Source organism: Chrysochloris asiatica, unplaced genomic scaffold (genome assembly GCF_000296735.1).
Source record: "Chrysochloris asiatica unplaced genomic scaffold, ChrAsi1.0 scaffold00178, whole genome shotgun sequence".
Classification (NCBI taxonomy): Eukaryota; Metazoa; Chordata; class Mammalia; order Afrosoricida; family Chrysochloridae; genus Chrysochloris; species Chrysochloris asiatica.
This window is the reverse complement of record NW_006408696.1, coordinates 4,259,172-4,279,460: the sequence shown is the minus strand read 5'-3', so window position 1 is coordinate 4,279,460 and position 20,289 is coordinate 4,259,172. Positions and strand designations below refer to the sequence as shown.

The window sequence follows — 20,289 nt, the reverse complement described above, 5'->3', positions numbered from 1 at the left end:
AGGCATGACACAGGACCAGGCAAGGAGAGCACACTGCAAATCAGGGGGGCGGGCGCCAGCCTGGGAGGACCCCGAAAGATGTCATGCTTGGACGCCCATGATTTCTCCTGTTGATGTGAAAGAACCTGAGTTTTGAGTTTCAGAAAGATGTTCCTACTGAATGAAACTGTCTAACAAGTCACACAGTAAGGCAAGTCCCCGGGAGGTGCAAATGGTCAACATGCTCGGTTGGTAACCCTAAGGTTGGCGGTCTGAGCTCACCCAGAGGCAAAGGCCTGACAATGTACCTGTGAAATTTCAGTTATGGGGAACATCCTACAGGGGGCAGAGATGAGACTGACACACGCGGGACATCGCAGGGAAGTCAAAACCCCACTGATGGTGAATCGATTCCAACTCAGAACAATACTGCAGAAGAGAACAGAACTGCTCCACGGGGTTTCCAAGGCTGTTTATCTTCGAAGCAGCAGACAAGCCTCATCCTTCTCCCAAGAAACAACTGGAAGGCTTGAACCGCCCACCTTGCAGTTAGCAGCCCAAAGCTTAACCAGCTACACCAACAGGGTTTCCAGAATTGACAAGATGACATACTAAAAAAAAAAAAAAATGCAACCTACTACTGTTAAGTCACGTCTCACAATGACCTCACGTCTCACAATGACCTCATGTGTTAGCAGAATACGCCATTGGGTTTTCTTGGTTGTACTTTTCATGAAAGCACAATGCCAGGCATTTATTCCACAGCACCTATATTGTTAAGTGCTGTTGAACAGGTTCTGACTCATAGCCATCCTGTATAGGGTTTCTGAGGTGTGGCTGGTGGGTTTGAATCACCAACCTTGCTGTCCAAATTGACCTTTCAGTCCAGTGCTTATCCCACAGAGCCACAACACAACCCCTGTAGTACTCTGGGTGGGTTCAAACCACCAAACTTTAAGTTAATAGTTGAGTGCAAATCTTTTGTGTCACCAACTGGTTTAAAATACAACAGGCCTTACTGAACGTTCCCGAGGATTCTCAGTCCATGTGCCCTCCTGCCCACAGTGGAGTCAGAGCTGCCATCTGCCCACCAAGAGGGGTGGCATCTTCAGGCTGGCACTGGTATGCTATTCTGACGGTAGTACCCAGGGTGTAGACATGGTTAGATTTCAGTGTTACTGACTGCTGCGCCTTGTGGAGGGGACGCAGGGGAGCACCGGCTATTGTTTGCTCCTATACAGCACACACACTGTGTGCTGCTGTGAGGCTGGATGCTATACCAGCAGGGCCACACAAGGCAGAGAGTGCATGACACAGAATGACATTTTACAATATAAGGTTCATTCAGAAGGTGAAACCAGCTACCACTGAGTCAACGCCAGCCCATGGCCTCTTGTGTGTATCAAAGGAGCATTTTTTTTTTTCTTTCCAATGGCTGAATTTGTACAAGTAGATCATATCAAGTACCTCGGGTGAAACCAAATCATCAACTTTTCAGTTAGCAGCCGAGCCCCTGAATGCCTGCAGTGCTCTGGGACTCATTGAGGTCGGTAAATGTTCTCATGCCTAACTAAACAGGATGTTTATGATTTTCCTGATATAAATGTGATCTACAAATTGTCACTTTTTCATTCATTATGTCCCTAATAGAATAGGTTAATTATAACCAGGTCTACCAACATCACAAAGAACTCTGGTAGCGTACAAGTTTCGAATCAGGCTGCTAACTTCAGGGTAAGCAGTTCGAAACTACCAGCCGTTCCGCAGGAGAAAGATTAGGCTTTCTGCTCCTGAAAAGTTTTACAGCCTCGGAAACCCTATGCAGGGTTTGCTATGAGTAGGAACCAACTCCACGGCATATAACCACCACCACCACCACCAACCCACAGTAAAAACTGATAGAATCAAATGGAAAACAAAACACAAAAAAAGGGCACCATTTTGTAATTGGAGATTTAGACATTTCATTCTCAGTGACTGGCCAAGTTGACCAAATAAAAAAAAGTTCAGAACTAGAAGATATGAAGGTCTCTGTTCCCACTGGGAGCGCGCTGACATTGTAGAGAACACTACATTACAACTTCAGAAAGCACAGCCTTTCAATTACACCTGGGATGTGGACCAAAACATGCTGGCCTTTCAGACAAACATCAATAAATTCAAAGAACTGAAACCATACAGAGAAAATTCTTTACCATAACTGAGTAAGATTGTTGTGAGGTGCTGCCTACCCATAATGACCCTGTGTAGGGTTTCCTATGAGCAGCTTGGTAGGTTTGAACTGCTGGCCTTGTGGTTCCACAGTCCAGTGCTGATCCTACAGCTCCACACCAGGAATAAGATTAGTGGTGGTGGTTATCTGCTGTGGAGTCAGTTCTGACTCATAACAACCTTGCATAGGGTTTCCAAAACTATAAATCTTTACGGGTGCAGAAAGCCTCATCCTTCTCCCACTAAACGGCTGGGAGTTTAGAACTGCTGACCTTGAAGATAGCATCCCAATTTGTAACCACTACTCTACCAGAGCTCCTTAGGAATAAGATTGTTGTTAGGCCATCGAGTCAGTACCTACTCTTAATGACCCTATGCACAACAGAACAAAATACTGCCCAGTCCTTCACCAACCTCACAACCATTGATAAGCTTGAGCCCATTGCTGCCGCCACTGTGCCAATCCATCTCATGGGACGGGGGGGTCTTCCTCTTGTTCTCTGACCCTCCACTTTACCAAACATGATGTCTTTCTCTAGTGACTGGTCCCTCCTGATAGTATGTCTGAAGTATGAGAGATGAAGTTTGGCCATCCTGGCCTCCAAGGAGCACTCTGGCTGTACTTCTTCCAACACTTTGGAAAAGAACTGTTTGTTCTAGCCCATGGTACTTTTAATACTCTCCTCCAACACCATAACTCAAATGCATCAATACTTCTATGGTCTTCCTTATTCACTGACCAACTTTCGCATCCATATGAGGTTATTGAAAATACTGTGGCTTGGGTCAGGTGCACCTTAGTCCTTAAACTGACATCTTTGCTCTACAACACTTTAAATAGGTCTTGGTGCAGCAGATTTGCCTAATGTAATACATGTCGTTTGATTTCTTGACTGCTGCTTCCGTGAGTGTTGATGGTTGATTCAAGCAAAATGAAGTCTTTGACAATCTTTCTCCATTTTTATGGATGTTTTTTATTGGCCCAATGCTCATTTTCCAGCACTGTATCTGACAACATTCTGGCGCTCTTCATCATGTTTCAGTATTCAGTATTTTGGTGCTGACTGTGTTCCACAGCAATTCATTAGGTTTTCAGTGACCAAATATTTGGAAGTAATCCATTTCTTCTTTTTCCTAGTCTGTCTTTGTCTGGAAACTCAGCTGAAACGTGTCCACTGTGGGTGACCCTGCTGGTATTTAAAATACCTGTGGCATAGCTTCCAGAATCATATCAACACACAAACCACCACAGTACGACAAACTGACAGATGACTGGTGGAAGGAATACAATTAGGAGTCAGAAATATTAGACACTCAAGAAATACTTGGAAATTAAAGTACACACTCTATAGACCCTTGGGCACAACCCACGGATCCAATTAAAAATAAAAAGGAGAAGAAAAGGCAAATGTATATGGACTAAAGCTGATCAGTGGCTACCAGGAGTGGAAGAGAGGCAGCAAAGAGGCTGGTTCATTGTTTACAGAGCAGGGTTTCTGTTTGTGGCGATGCAAACGCTATACTGGCTAATGGCGAAGGTTGTACAGCCGATTAATGTCACTGATGCCAATCAATGGCACACCTGTAAAAAGGTACAACGGAAATGTGGGGTAGATGTGCAAAGCTAAGTCCAAAAGCATGGTTACGAGGGTCCCAGTTCATCCACACACGGGTTTATTCTAGTTAAATCATGTTGGAGATGTCTCTGCAATGATGGGTGGCTGCAGACGAGTTTGCTCAGTAACACACTTGCCTTAGTCTCATTAGGGTGCCTTCCAAAAAAGGTCCAATCAAAACACTTCTTTCTGAGGGCCAGTTCAATGCAAGGCACAGAAGTCAGCTCAGAATGTTACAGCGACTATTTTGGGGGGGGGATTCCTAAGGACAAAGGATGATCATGGGCACTTGTATTACCCCATCCATCCTCCAGTCCTGATCTTGATGCTTCCCTTCAAGCTTCTTTCTGCTCCATAAATTGAATCAGCATTTTGACAGCCCTCCCTACTCCCTACATTGTAGTTACAAAAACAACACTAAGGAGCAGCTGCCTAGGCTGTGTGTACACAAGCAAACACCTCCTGGGATTTGGTTCCTTGGCTGGGAGGCTTAAGATCATGGTTTCCTGAGACATCCCAGTTAATTGGCCAAATATGTTCAGTGCTGCTGTGCCTCCTGCTGTTGCTGTTAAGTGCCGTTGGGTCAGTTCTGCTGACAGTGACTCCATATGGGGTTTCTGAAGCTGTAAATCTTTGCGAGAGCAAACGTCTTATCTTGTTCACTCAGGACGGCTGGTGGGCTTAAACTGCCGATGTTGTGATTCACAATTCAGTGCTTATCCTATGGGGGTCATCACACTCACATATACATATATGTCAGAATCAACTTCATGGCACACAACCACCACCACCAAACACACGCACATTGCTGTTGTTAAGTATGCGGAGTCAGTTCCTACTCAGAGTGAGCCTGGGTTTCCTAGGTTGTAATGTTAGTGGAAGCAGAAAACCTCATCTTTCTCCTGCGGAGCAGCTGGTGGGCTCAAAGGGGTCAATCTGTGGTTTTCAGTCCACTGCTTAGTCTACGAAACCACCCAGCTCCTGCTCTACTTTCTTCTGTTGTTTTTGTTGCTAACAACCCTGTATAGGGTTTCTAAGAAGTGACTGGTAGGCTTGAACTGCTGACCTGGCGGTTCAAACCCACCTTGCGCATTATTCTACAGCAGCATACGAGGATTGCTACATTCCTAGTTCATTTAACAAAAAGAAAAGGTGAGTAAATTAAAAATCTTTAAGACAGGATTTCTTCCAATTATAAATGCAAGTGTAGGTTTTTATCTTTCTTACAATACTAGTAAGATGCTGTCTTGACTAGATTCTGGGGTGGAATTGTTTTTCACCCACTTCATTTTCTTTCCTACAAGATTCAGCCAGGACAGAGGGAGGGTCAATGAAACTCTTCCTCAGGGGGACCATCTTGATGAAATTGTGTAACGCACCTGCCACAGAAGATGAAAACGGTCACTACAGCCCCAGTGACAGGCTGGGACAGGCGCAGCCGTAGGTAATGCACGTTTTATCAGCTGGATGGACGTAACTCTCCATCATAAAGTACTTGGACCTTATACCTTGGATCTTGAAAGGTGACCCTAAAGCCCTGGCATTGACGTGTCATTCATATGGACTCTTGACCCTACTGACTGAAGAGGTGAGGTGAGGGGAGGTGGTAACTCCGGACTGCGGGCTGTCCAGGTCAGAATGACCCGTCACGTATCACTTCGCAGTATTAGTCAACCACAAGGGAGAGGGGCTGGATTTGGGATTTACTTAATGAGACCCTCTAGAAGAACTGTGAACACAGCAGCGTCACGGACTTCCTGGTTGGTGAGCGACATTCACGTCTGTGAGAGGGAAGTCCATCTCTTTCTGGGATGCGGAGGCTCCACACTGGGAACCCCTCCTGGACCTCACCGTGCATCTCTTCATTGGTATCTTTTGTGTGTGTCTATGTGAACCTCAGAGTCCTGGTGTGGCGCTGTGGGTTTATACACCAGACTGCCAAGCCACTTGAACTGCAAGGTTGGTGGTTTAAGCTCACCAGCTGCTCCTGGGAAACCCTATACAGAGTTGCTATGAGTCAGAACCGACGCGCGGCACATAAGAACAACCACATGTAAACCTCATTTTCTCCTATAATAAAGCTGAAATCAAAGTACATTGCTTTTCCTGAGTTCTGTGGATTGTTCCAGTAAATTAACAAACCGAAAGTAGTTGTGGGACCCAGGAAGTCAGAAATCAGGGAGTCCAGTGGGGACCCCGAGTTTGTCGCTGGCATCTGCCTATTTGGCCGTCTGTCATTTTATGTTGAGCGCTCTGACGGAGTTCCATCCAGGTGGTGATGTCAGAGGAAGAAGTGAGTGCTCCATGGGAGGTTGGCTAAAAGTTGAACCAAAACAAAGAAAAGTGCAGATCTGCAGTTCATGCTGACTGCTACCTTTGTGGCAGGGGTCAGCAGAGCCTCCGCATAAAGGTAGATTATGAAAAAAGGTCTAAGGATCTAGTTATGAAAATCAGCCAGTGAGAACTTTGTGGGGCTCAGCTGCTGGAGGACATTGTATTTGGTGAAGTCAAGGGCCAGTGAGGGGAGACCCTTGGAGACCTGAAGTGGTATCAGAACCACAGTGAAGGACTAGAACCTGCTGACCAGTGTAAGGATTATACAGCCCTGGGCCACAAGCGTTTCCTTCCGTTGTGTGTAAGGGCTCCATGCATCAGAGGCAATTCTACAACTCAGCCACTTAATTAATTATCTGTATTTGAGGAGTGAAGATGAAGGAAGGAAGCTGGTCAGATGGCTAATGCCACTGCCCAGATGTGATGTGGAAATGGTTGAATAGAGAACGAACTTGAAGGTCCAAGAAGGCAAGACAGCTCTAAAGAAGAGGGTCTTTAAGACTGGTAGGATGGACGAAAGGATGTGGACCCCCAAAACAAACTTAATCCACGCTGATTCTGACTCATAGTGAGACTATAGGACTAAGAAGAATTCCCCACAGGGTTTCCAAGGCTGAAATCAAACACATCTGTCTTGGAAGAGATGCAGCCAGAATGCTCCTGGATGATGAGAAATTGTCTCATGGACTTTGAATATGTTATCTATCACAAGGGTCCGGTCCCTGGAGAAGGACATCATGCTTGATAAAGTAGAGGGTCAGCTCAAAAGAGAAGACCCTCAATGAGACGGACTGATACAATGGCAGCAACAATGGATGCACACACGACAACAATTGTGAGGATGGCACTGGACAGGGCAGTATTTCGTTCTGTTGTGCACAGGGTCACTATGAATCAGAGCTGACTTGATGGCACCTAACCACTATCTTTAAGGAAGCAGACTGCCACATCTTTCTCCCACAGAGCGGCTGGTGGGGTTTGAACCACTGACCTTTTGGCTAATGCTTAAGGCAAATGCTTAAATACTGCTCCACCAAGGCACCTTTGAAGAGAGCACAGATATAGCTTATTTGGTTGGGGAGCAGAATAAGAAAGAAAAGCTAAACTGAAGCATACAGGATTTAAGTGAGACCTAAGAAAGAACTTCCCAGAAATGCAGTTCTGCCACAAATCCTCAGGGGATGTTTGATGCAGACTCCTTTCTCTGAAGTTTTGTGCCCTGCATGCTCCTCTGGGTAAGGGAACAATTCTACCTCCTAGATGAATGCACAGGTCCCGTTACGGGGACACCATAAAGAGGCCTGAAAGAAGCACTGAACTACATGCTTGGCAAAGATCAGGTCTGGGGTGGGTGAGGCATCACACTGGGAGGCAGTGAGTACATGGCCCTGGGACCTCAAGAAAGGACAGGTCCATCCTGGCAGGCTTACCACCTCGGGCCTGCTGGCCAATCAGTTGTGTTCTGTCCCTGCTGGCACATGATGGGGGCTCAGGGAGGTGCTACTGACCCACTGTGGCCAGGTAAGCTAGAGAGATGAGAGGCACACCTGCAGTGGCTGGGGGCCACTTGCTACCATGAGGGGAGAAACCCCCAGAGCAAAACAAAGCTGAGCGAAGTCCTGAGGGCATCATTTGAGTTCCACAGTGCTGCCGGATGTGAAAAGGGGACATATCTCAGTTACTCCACACAAAAGCTTCCTGCAGCTAACGATTACAAGGAGCTCTTTGTGCCAGGTACACACTATCTGCTCCTTAGAACAGGTGAAGCAGGTAGGACTGACCTACGTTCCAGACGGGTACACCGAAGCTCAGGAATGTCGCAGAGGTAGTATGGCTAGAATTCAAAGCCACACATGCATGTACGTCCCGGCTTACCCATTCAGCGTGGGCGGGTCACCCCTGGCCCAGGTAAAGGTGGCATTCTTCACGGTGACGCTGCAAGTCCCTGATCCTGGAAAGCATATCAGAGACAGCACATCAGGGGTAGAAGACAGCACAGCGTGTTCTCACTGTTCTTGTTTCTGACCAAGTGTTTCAACACCTGGCATTAGACATTCTGGGGTTACATCAGCCTGTTTCTGAGAGAACCCTCACACCCAGAACGCAGAAGGAAACCACAAGATGTTAGCATCACCAGATGTGCGACCCAGGAGATGGGTGGGCTCACAGGGTAACTTGAAGCCAGGAACCCTTCAGCCTGCCTGGGACAGCTATGGCTGGAAGGGCTGACAAGAAGCAAAGGTTAATGAGGAACCTGAAACCAGAGCCCCCCCCTTCCTTTAAAGCAGGGCCCTTCACCCCTCCACAGGGGGGCAGCCTGCTAGCATCTCCTGGCCTCCACAGCAAGGTACAGCAAGCCAATCTCGTCACAAAACAACTAGAGAGAGCTGGCTTCAGAACAGGAAGTGTGGTTTTAAGGCACAGGGGAGGGAGGGCTGGGTTTAAGATACCACATTAGTACATGACTCCATGTGATTCTAAGCCTCCAAGCACCTGTCTTCGTTTACTTTTCTTCCCCCTGCTTTCCTTTTATAACCCTCTCATTAAAAGAAAAAAAAATTTTTTTTTTTTTTTTAAATCATCTCTTAACAATGAGTCTCCTTAAAACCACCTGGAGACAAGGGAGGGGAAGGTGTTTTTTTAAGTGGACAACTGAATGAATAATACGCACACACATACTAGAGATAAAAAGCTTGGGGTAAGGGAAGTTACTGGCTAACCGAACCTTCCTCCCTCACTAAGATGGAAACTGGGAGGTGCTTGGGTCAGGAAGCTAACCAGTAGGGAAGACCTGCCTCAAGGCAGCCTCAAAGGACAGCTGCCCTGGGCACCCACAAGGGCAGGGAGGAGGCCCAGACAGCAAGAGGCGGGCCAGGGGTTTTCCCATGAACCCCAGCTCAGCAGGAACTTTAAACCTCCACCAGCCACCTCGAATTTCAGCCCCTCAATTTTGCCAAAAAATTGGCCCCTGGGGCTGATGACACTGTTCACATGGTGCTCACCCAGGGACTTGTTACTGGCAGAAATCAGGTGACCACAGGCCAGGGATGTTGAGGGGAAGATCACAGCATCCACTAGGGAACTCATTCTCAGCTGGGGGGTGACTGGCCCCCTGAAGGACAGTTGGCAATTTGGAGGCAGTCCCTGGGTGGTGCACACAGTTAAGCACTCGAGTACTAGCTGAAAAGCTGGAGGTTCTAACCTGTCCCGAGGTGCCTTGGAAGACAGGCCTGGTGCTCTGCTCCCACAGTGCTGAAAACCCTACGGTGCAGCCGTTTTACTCTGCACACCTGAGTCACCATGAAACGTAATCAAACAATGGCAACTAATAACCAAGAGGCAAGTTCAGTTGTCAGAGCTCGAGGGGGAACATTCTGCTACTGGCATCTAATGGGTAGAAGACAGGGATGCTGTTCAACATCCTAAATAATAGATGCACAGATGCACCCCACAACAAAGAAGGAAGAGGCTCCAACAGAACCCTGCTCTAGAGGTTGACTCAACGTGTGACAGACATGCGCTAAACAAACCCCAACTCCGTGAACCTCTGTCTGGCATCTTCTACACACCAGGAACGAGGGTAACATGGAAGACACGCTGGAATCTACCAATTGTCAGGTACTGCTCACACATCAAACTAACATACAAACATACACACTTTTCCTTGGCAGTACTGACTGAGCTCTGCAGGCAGACTTCGTGGGATCAAATCCCCATGCTGGGCTGTCGGGGAGTCACTAAACCACTCTGGGCTTCAGGTTCCTCAGCTTAAAACAGGATGGGAGATGATTTGACCTCCTTGGGCTGTGAGGAACGTTAATAAGGCTATTAACACAGGGGCATATGGAACTCTTCTTTACCAAGACGATCTCCCTAAGGAGTTGTGGTGTGCTGTTGAGTCAGCTCTGACTCATAACGACCCTGTATAGGGTTTCTGAGGAGCATCTGGTGGGTTTGAACTGCCGACCTCGCAGTTAGAGTCCAGTGCTTGTCCTACAGCACCAACCCAGGACTCCTTATTCACCCAGAACATCTACAACCTGAGCTTTCGATTTTTAAAGGGCTTTATGTGAACTAGGGAGTCCTGGTGTGGTACTGCAGGATGATGCATTGGACTGCAAGGTAGGCAGTTCAAACCCACCAGCTGCTCCTTGGGAACCCTAGACGGGGTTACTATGAGAAGGAACGGACTCAACGGCACTTCACAACAACAAATGTGAACAAGGATACTGTCACTTTTCAGTGTAACAACAAAAAAACTATGCTTATAAACTAACGCAAAAATATGTGTATGAACTAATGGGCGGCCTGGTGAGGCGCTGTGGATTAATGCGCTGGACAGCAAAGTTAGTAGTTCTAGCTCATCAGCCACTCCTTGGAAACCCTATATGCAGGGTCACTATGGGTCAGAACTGACTCGATGACACTTAACAACAACATAAACTAATGGTGCTGAGAAAAATAAGCCAAGAAAATTGATAATTCCTTCAGTTTTTCAATGAATGGAGTAGTTCCTTGTAATAAGTTATGAAGCAATCATACAAAATAGTAACTTAGTATTTAGTTTAAATGGTAGTGTACTTTTAAATTTCTGAGAAGAACTACTTTATATATTTGAAGTTTTAAAAATAAAAATCTTTATGTCTTTGATATCTTACTGTGGAAGTTTCTTCTTGTTGTTAATAGTTGCCATCAAGTTGGTTCCAACTCACAGTGACCCCAGATACAACAGGACGAAGCACTTCCTGGCTATGCATCAAGCTCATAATCATTGCTATGTTTGAGATCACTGTTTTAACTACTGTGACAATCCATCTCCTTAAAGGTCCTCCTCGTTGGAGCTGACCGTCTATTTTACCTTACATCAAGCATAATACTGTCCTTCTTCAGGAATTGGTCCTTACTGATAACATTCAAAGCATATGAGACAAAGTCTTGCCATTCTCTACTGTTAAGGAGCATTCTGGCTGCACATCTTCCAAGACACATTTGTTTGTTCCTCTGACAGTCAGTGGTATATATTTTCAATATTCTTCACCAACATCCTAATTCAAAGACATCAATTCTTCTACAGTCTTTCTTATTCATTGTTCAGCTTTCACATGCATATGAGGTACCTGAAAATCCCATTGCTTGGGTCAGGTGTACTGTAGTCTTCAAAGTGACATCTTTGCCCAAGAGGCCTTGTGCAGCAGATCTGACCAATGCAATATGTCGTTTGATTTCTTAACTGCTGCATCCATGACCATTGATTGTGAATCCAAGTAAAATGAAATCCTTGACAATTTCCTGCTTGTTGGTTGTGAGGATTTCTGTTTTCTTTATGTTGTGGTGTAATCCATACTGAAGGCTACAATTTTTTATCTGAGTTATTGCTTCAAATCTTCTTAACTTTCAGTAAGCAAGGTTATGTCATCTGCATATCACAGGCTGTTATTAAGTCTTCGTTCAATGCTGATGCCATGTCTTCCATCCAGCTTCCTGATAATTTGCTCAGCATACAGACTGAGTATGTGGAAAGAATACAATCACGACACACATTTTTCCTGATTTTACACCATGCAGTATCCCCTTGTTTTGTTTAAGCGCCTGCCTCTTGGTCTTATGTATAGGTTCCTCATGATCACAATTTGTTGTTTAATGCCGTCAAGTCAGTTCTGACTCATAGTGACACTGTATAGGGTTTCCAAGGAGCAGCTGGTGGGTTTGAACCACCAATTCTGTAGTTTGCAGTCGAGTGCTAATCCACAGCACCAAACAGAAATCCACGATCACAGTTAGGTGTTCTGAAATTCCCACTCTTCACTCTTTGCAACGTTATCCATAATTTTTTATGAGCCACACAGTCAAATGCCTTTGCATAGTCAATAAAACAGATCTTTCTGGCATTCTCTGCTTTCAGTCAAGAGCCATCTGACATAGAAACACTATCTTTCATTTTATAACCATTTCTGAATCCAGCTTTAATTTCCCAGTAGTTCCTACCAATATACTGCAGCAACCTTTTTTTAATGATCTTCATCAAAATTTTATTTGCTTGTGACATTAATGATATTGTTTGATAATTCCCATATTCTGTTGGGTCACCTTTCTGTCTGATGGGTACAATTAAAAAAAGAAAAAAATGAACTCTTCCAAGTCAATTGGCCATGTAGGTGTCTTCCACATTTCTTGACACAGATGAGCTAATGCTTCCAGAGTTGCAGTCATTTGTTGAAACATCTTTAATTTGTATTCTTTCAATTCCTGGAGTCTTTTTTTTTTTCTTTTCTTTCATCTAGCCTTGTTTTTCACCAACACCTTTGTACAGTTTGGAACTTAACTCTTAACAAAAATGGAAGTTGACCCAAACAACCTTTTAGTTCAAACACATCTTTTTTAAATGAATAACTGCTGTCTACTCAGCTCCAACTCACAGTGACCCTGTATATGGGAGTGCCTGGTGGCTCTGAATTATTGACTTTACAGTTAGCAGTCCCATGTTTATCCTGCAGCACCACCCCAAATGGCACCCTAAAACTTTGTATTTTTATGAATTATTGCAATCTTGTTTTTATTTTTTAAATATGGGTATGGTATATTTTTAAAAGAAATAAGTGATAGATTAATCTGACAGAAAAAGAAATGCTATTTTGTTGTTGTTTTTTGTGTCTTGTACACAAAAACACTCAGGAATATATAATCATTTAAACAACCAAAGGGCACATTCTGCAAGCCTGCTTCCTGGCCACCAGCAAACAGCCTTTCTCTTTCCATGAATGTAGAGTCCTCAGCTGCTCCCTCTCTCCATGTCCTCATCTCTGCCTCCATTCTGCTCGTGCTCTTCTCCCTTGATGGTCCTAGGGGACTCTGTTTCTGGGCTGTTAAGATAAACTACTCCCCCATTTTTGTTACAAAACTTCTACCTTTACAGTTGTGACAGTCGCAATTAGTCAGGATAACAATTACTCACTATTGAATCCTAAGAATCTTATCCCCATCTCTTTTCACCAGACCCATCTAGACAAGATGAAAACTATTCAGTGGGGACTCTTTATTGTTATCTTGTTTTATGGGTAACTGAAATGAAAAATCGCATTGAATGCAATTAAAAAAAAAGTAGAATGCTTGGCATACAGTAGGTGCTTAATAAACTTCAGCACAGCAGCGACTAGGTTCTGAGTGCAAATCCTGTCTTAACCCATTAACTGTGCAATCTGAGGCAAGTTACCTGTGACAGTTTTCCCATCTGTGAAATGGGCGTGTGATAACCCCTCACTCAGAGGGTCATGGTGAAGGTCAGAGAGATAGAGACAGTGTGTTTACAGTCTCAGAACAGACCACAAATGGGGTGAGCACGAATGTTTATTAATTTATTTAGGTATGTGGAGATTCAGCTGTGAGGAAGATCCCTGCTCTGGGCAGTCTACTAGAAAAAGATAAATTAATAAGCTACAAAATCAACAGAACTACTAATAAAATTCCACCAAGGAAGGCACTTTCACTCCCATTACTCAGATGAAAAAATTAAGGCTCGGAGCAGTGAAGTAACCTGTTCAATGCACACAGTCAGTGGGTAGTGGAGAGGCTGGTCAGGCTCCCAAGCCCTCGTGTGCCTGTCCAACCATTCTGAGTGGATCCAGGGCCTCGGGTCTCGAATCAGAAGCCTCACCTCTCAGCAAGTGAGCCAACATGGGAGTTCCCCCTCTCCTGGAATGTGTAAGCCAGGAGATGGGCTTTCCCCTGCCTTCTGCTCCCCTCTACAGAGACCTGCAGATGAGCTGCCAGGAGGAGCTAGCCCCAGAGGCAGTGAGGAAGAAGGAGCCACTGACAGAAGTTGCCCTCTGGACTTGACAGGCCGACACGTACCTTCTTTGGCAGGCCGCCGCTCGATGCTGTCAGGCTCCAGCTCCTCGTGGGAGAGGAAGATCCGGAGGCGTTTGAGGGAGACACTTGCCTACACAGAGAGCAAACAAAGGCTGTAGTTATTTTTTAAAAAGCATTTCTAACAAAAAAACATACAGGCACCCCAACCAAACACAGCCAAGCTAGCGTTTCAAGGGTCACCCCTGGGTGCACAGGGGTCGGACCCCACGCACCTTTATTGCCAAATTCAGTAAAGTTTCCTACAACAAATGTACATTTGTGAATGAAAAGTAAAACCACTTTGGGGGTCTTGTTTGTCTTCCTTTAAAAGCTTGTGGGTAGCAAGAAAAAGGTAGCCAGGGGAGTTTTATCCTACATAGGAAATTTGGCAACGAGTCTGGTGTGGCGCTGTAGGATAATGCACTGGATCATAAAGTCAGTTTGAACTGTAAGGTTGGAGGTTCAAACTCACCAGCTGCTCTTAGGAAACACCATACAGGGTCGCTGTGAGTCAAACCAGCTTGATGGCAATTAACAAGAGCAATGAGTGATGGTGGCACCCCATGAATCATACCATACAACTGATACCACTAAATGGTACAGCTGAAAAATGCCTATCGTTACAACAGTTTTTTTTAAAAAAAAAAAGGAACATAAGAATCCTACCAGCCAAATGCAATCTGTCCTGACTGGTCCAGCCCCTCACAGACAACATAGAGAATTCGAATGCAATTCTAATGTAACATGTTATGTTACAGAGCCCTGGTGGCACAGTGGTTAAGCAGTCAGCTGCTAACCAATACGTTGGTGGTTTCAACCCACCACTGCTTTTATAAAGATTGTCGTTGTTATCAGGTGCTGTCAAGTCGGTTCCAACTCATAGCAACCTGGTATAGGGTTTCCGAGGCTGTAAATCTCTGTAGGAGGAGAAAGCCTCCTCTTTCTCCCGCAGAGCGATCTTGTGGTGTGTAGTCCCATGCTTACCCTACAGAGCCCCTGGGTTCCCTGTAAAGATGGCAGCTCTAGAAACCCTACGAGGCGGTTCCACTGTCACTATGAGTCGGTATCCACTTGATGGCAATGTGTTGTTTTATTTTAAGAAATCACTGTTAATTTTGTTATATATGAGAAAAACATTACAGTTATGTAAAAAGTGAAATGCCGTGAGGTCGGAGATTTGCTTAAAATTTCTTCAGCATAGAAAGGGAGGGAAGGAGGGACGGAATAAAAGGGTTACAGGTAGTATTGTGGCAAAAGGCGAGGAGGAGGGAGGGAATGAAAGGGTTACAGGAAGTAATGTGGCAAAAGGCGAGAGTGTTATCTCTGGGGGGGCACTATGTGGGGGCTCATGGCACTATTCTCTCCACTTTTGTATACATTTGAAATTTCTCATAATAAAGAATTTGTATTTTTAATGATGCCTTCTTGTTGTTGAGTCAATTCAGACCCATAGTGATCCTGTGTAGGTTTCCCGTGTAGGTTTCCAAGAAGCAGCTGGTGAGCTTGAACCGCTGACCTTGCAGTTCAAGGAGCTTTGCAGACGGGCACATTAACCCACAGCACCACACCAGGACTCTTTTAAAGATGCCTACCTATAACCAGAAAAATCATCTTAAAGCAAATTCCTCTATATGGCTGAAACCGGAGTTTTCCAAAATGAATGTGTATAATACTAGAAAGTGTAAAAAACGCTGGTGGCAGAAAAGTGGTCGGAGCCACCTCAAATAGTGTAAGGGTCACAGAACAGACAATTGTCCCTCCTCAGAGAGTCAGCTACACACATTTTAGATACTCTTGGGGACCTACCAAGGTACCAAGGTGGCACAGTGATTAAGTCCTCGACTGCTGAGCAGAAGGTCAACAGTTCAAAGGCACCAGCTGCTCCACACTGTAGTAAAGATGTACAGACCCCGAAACCCTGAGGGGCAGTTCTCCTCTGCCCCACGGGGTTGCTAGGAGTTGGAATCAACTCCACAGCAACAGGTTTGGGTTTTCAATAGTGGGGGGTCTGTAGCTGTTGTTAAGTGCCCTCGAGTCTGTACCAACTCATAGCAACCCTATATGAGGTTTCCGAAGTTTTAAATATCTGTAAGAGCAGGAAGTCTCATCTTTCTCTCGCAGAGCAGCTGGTAAACTTGAACCACCAACCTTGTAGTTTACAGTCCAGGGTTTATCCTACAGAGCTACCGCATTCCAGCTACCCAGCTCTGCCACTCCCCCTCAAAAAAAACCCAAAAACTAACCACAGCTGATGTTAAGTCAATCCCAATTCATGGTAAACTGTCTGTGTCAGCATGAAACTGCTCCAGAGGGTGCGCGAGGCTGTGATCTTTTGGGAACAGACTGCTACAACTTTTTTCCAAGGAATCTGTATGAGTTTGAACCACCAATCCCCTGGTTGTATTTGGTTACTAATTAAGCACTTAACCCAGGGACTCCACAGACAGGAATTTTCAAATGATGCATCAAGACCTAACAGTGGGCAGTGAAACGCACAGGGTGCATTTTACAGAAACAGGATAGTATAGTATCGGGAAGGCCAGGCCAGGACAAAGCAGAACAGAACAGAAAACACAATTTCAAGATGACTTTCTCAGAGCAAGGCAAAGTCTTGTTGCAATAAACTTCTGTTTCACACACACAAGGTGAGGTTCCTAACCAAGAACTGAAATGCATTTCTTACTTGATGCATGATCCCAAAAGAAGTCCATGCATTTGATACCTAAACAGGCAAACACATAGAGACCAAAGCATATTCGTGGTAACTGAGGGCAGTGGGAGGGAGAAGATGAGTAGGGGGGCACTGAGCTTTGGTGGTCCACTTAGAAGTGGATCATGGCAGCTGTACTGCATGGACTCACAATGGCACTGAGAGGTACAGGTCAAAACAAAGCGGACCTGGCAAATGTTTTGTTATATAGATTTTTGTCACAATTTAAAAAAATTGGAAAAATATCTGGGAGGTGATGCAGCAAACCACTCATGGAACATGGTAGGACAGATTATGAACAGTTTTTTATGCCTCTTTCTTATGCCACTCTGCATTTTCATATTTATCTTCAATGAAGATGTTATTACTTAAAATCAAAAACCCTACAGTCATTGAGGAGATTCCAGACTCACATCAACGCTGTGTCTGTTAATCTTTATGAAAGTAGACAACCTCATCTCCTTCCCTCAGAGCAGCCGGTGGGTTTGAACCACCGACTTTGCAGTTAGTTGTCCAGTGTGTACCGTACACCCCCACCAGGGTTCCTTTCCTTAATTCCTTAGGTAATTTCAAAGTTTCAGACTTGGATAACAAAGGGTAGGAAAGCAACAGGTCTGGTCCTCGCCAAGCCCAGGGGCCGAGTGGGAGGTGTGATTAGAGAAAACTGCATCGAGGGCACTTCACAGAGTCCCTGGAAAGTCCTCCACGCCCCGCCTGTACCTGCACGATGCTGCTGATGACCATGGGGAGAATGTTCAAGGGGAAGCGCAGGATGTTGAACAAGGCCAAGGACACGAAGGCTTTCTTGGCATCCAGGATGTTGCTCTCATCAATGGTCACGTAGACGGCAAACGTTGATAGAGCCACCTGGAAGCAGAACACAGACGCTGACATCTGTCCTTGCATGAGGTAGAGGCAGACCCACTCTAGCCTCGGTGCATCCATACCACCCCCCATGGAGGATGAGGAAGACTACAGGTGTGCAATCGTCACTCAGCAAGCCAACTGGACAAATCATCAGGAGTCCAAAGCCCTGGTCTCTGCTAGCAGCTCGCTCTCCCAACATCCTCGCTGTTCCTCCTCAGAACCACTCAATCCCACCTCTGGGCCTGTATCCCTGGAAGTTTCCTTCCACCCAGACCAGGGACCTGGTTACCCACCACATCCTTCATTCAGAGAGGCCTGCCCACCCAACCCCACCATTCCACCCCAAACCACAGGAAAAGCCTGGTGCCCTGGGTCTTTTTTTATTTCCTTTCTAACACTCATATCTGTTATAGCATTCGAGTTATTTGGCAAATTTATTAAATATATTAACTTATCTATTATCTGCCTCCCTTCCTTTGGCAGGAACTCTATCCTGCACATAATTGTTCACTCCATACAGAAAGCTTGAATAAATAAGACTTTGGCCATGTCCCCTGCCCCCGCTCCTCTGCTTCAGTTGACTCGCCTGTAAAAGCAGGGGCGAAGAGATAATGTACTCTTTAAAGTTCCTTCTAAATAATATAAAATTTTATGCTCGGGGACAAAAACAATTAAAAATGGAGAGAAAAGAACGAAGGACAAATATTAACAGCCGAGGTATGTACTGATGCCAGTCCCTTTCCCACAGACAAAGACGACTTCAGTCAAATCCTGTGTTGGTTTTTCAGGGATTTCACAAGGAAGCGCAGAGCCGACCCTAACTATCGGAGCAAGATTCAGGTGGCAGCATAAACAGGAGAAAGAACTCTAGGTCAGGCAGCAGGCGGATTTCCACCTCAACACGAACTGGATCGGCCTGCCTTGCCCACCCCTCTGCTCCATCCATCCCTTGTTGGGCAGAGAACAATGCCAGGTGTTGCCATGGGAGGTGAAAGGCAGGTATCCACAAAATCCCCTGATTCATGAGATCATTAGCCCTTTGGAAAAACCCCAGTCCCCAGCAGGTGCACGAAAGCTCCTGTCCTCATTTTGGACTGAATGATACACAACAAAATGGTGAACTGTATCTCAATAAAAAATAATACGTTAAAAACGAAACAAATCAAAACTTCTCCAAAGTCAGCCTAAGTTACCCAATCACCGATTTGATTCTGCCTTCTCTGTAACGTGTCTGGCATCCCCTTGACACATCTGTTGCAGCTCTGCTGATCTCTTGTAATTGTCCTGCAGGCACCAGGCGAGCCTGCCTAAAGGCCTCTGCACGCATGCTCTCACTTCCTTCACTCAGGCCTTTACCTGAGTGACCTCAGTGAGGCCTTCAATCATCCTGCTCAAAGATGCAAGCCCTCCCTGTCCTCTCATCTGAACCTATTTTTCCCCATAGCACTTATGACAGTTTAGTACGTGGAAAGATTTGTCATGTCTGTATTATTTATTGTGGAAACTTGGTGTGGCACTGAGGTTAATGTGCTGGACTGCAAAGTCGGTTTGAACCACAAGGTCAGTGGTTCAAGCTCACCAGCCGCTCCTTGGAAACCCTATGCAGGGTCACTATGAGTTGGAACTGACTTTATGGCACTTAACAACAACGACATTATTTACTGTTGAGTCTTTTCCTTTTAGAATGAATGATCCAGGAGGGTAGAGAATGTTATGTGTGGAGTTCACTATTCATATTCAGTATTTGTTGCATGGAAAGATGTTTGGATGTACATACGCATGGATGCTTGCATGTATGGATGTTTGGAGGACGTTTGCATGGATATTTGAATGCATGCTTGGATGTTTGGAGGACGTTTGCATGGATATTTGAATGCATGCTTGGATGGGTGTTTGCATGGATGGAAGAAAGGAAGGAATTATATGTGGATGGATGGATGGACGGACGGACGGATGGAAGGAAGGAGAGATGTTTGGATGGATAGATGTATGTATGAAAGGACAGATGGATGGACGGATGTGTTTGCCTAAGGCATCCTCTTAGCAGAGGAGAAAAGCAGGCCCAGGTGCTCACCACCAGATCATCTCAGATCTCTGGCAACTAGAGGCTCAATTGACGGGGTGGCTTCTGGAGCACAGGGTATACAGAGAGAAGTACCAAAGTGACAACAGCTCTAACTTCTGAATGAAGGGGAGGTCAGTCAATGACTGAGCACCTAGTGTGTCACACACTCTGCCAGGGAGTGGCAAGTTAGATAATTGTGGCAATCCTGAGAATATGGACACAAACCAGGTTCTCTTGTTATTAAGTGCTGTCGAGTCAGTTCCAACTCACACCGACCCTATATAGGGTTTCCAAGGAAGGGCTGGTGGTTAGTTGTTAAGTGCCATCGAGTAGGTTCCGACCCACAGCAACTCTGTATAGGGTTTCCAAGGAGCAGATGGTGAGCTTGAACCTCCAACCTTGCAGTTCAAGTGGCTATGCAGTCTGGCGCATTAACCCACAGTGCCACCCCAGGACTCCAACCAGGTTCTCTAGCAGGAGGTATTTGGAAATGGGTCACATAGGCTGTCATCAGATGGGGCGGGGGAAGGGGCTGAGGTTTATCATTGCCTTGTTATGGTTGAAAACACTTCACACCTAATGAAGACGTGTTCTCCTCAAAGTGCCAATATTGCCTCCATTATTAATGCTATGAATGGTGTTAAACACATGGACTCCAGTTC

At 45.5% G+C, this 20,289-nt stretch overlaps 1 protein-coding gene across 1 annotated transcript in view; it reads right to left on the bottom strand.

Annotated features, from left to right (window-relative positions):
- The window catches only part of ABCC1 (ATP-binding cassette, sub-family C (CFTR/MRP), member 1), a 135,022-nt gene that overhangs the window by 48,395 nt on the left and 66,338 nt on the right, over positions 1-20,289 (bottom strand). Inside the window, exons 13-15 of the mRNA XM_006871999.1 lie at positions 17,416-17,562; positions 13,989-14,076; positions 8,016-8,091 (exon numbers count right to left, since the gene is read on the bottom strand). Of these exons, the coding sequence (XP_006872061.1) occupies positions 8,016-8,091; positions 13,989-14,076; positions 17,416-17,562 (311 nt within the window). The remainder of the gene's footprint in view (positions 1-8,015; positions 8,092-13,988; positions 14,077-17,415; positions 17,563-20,289) is intronic.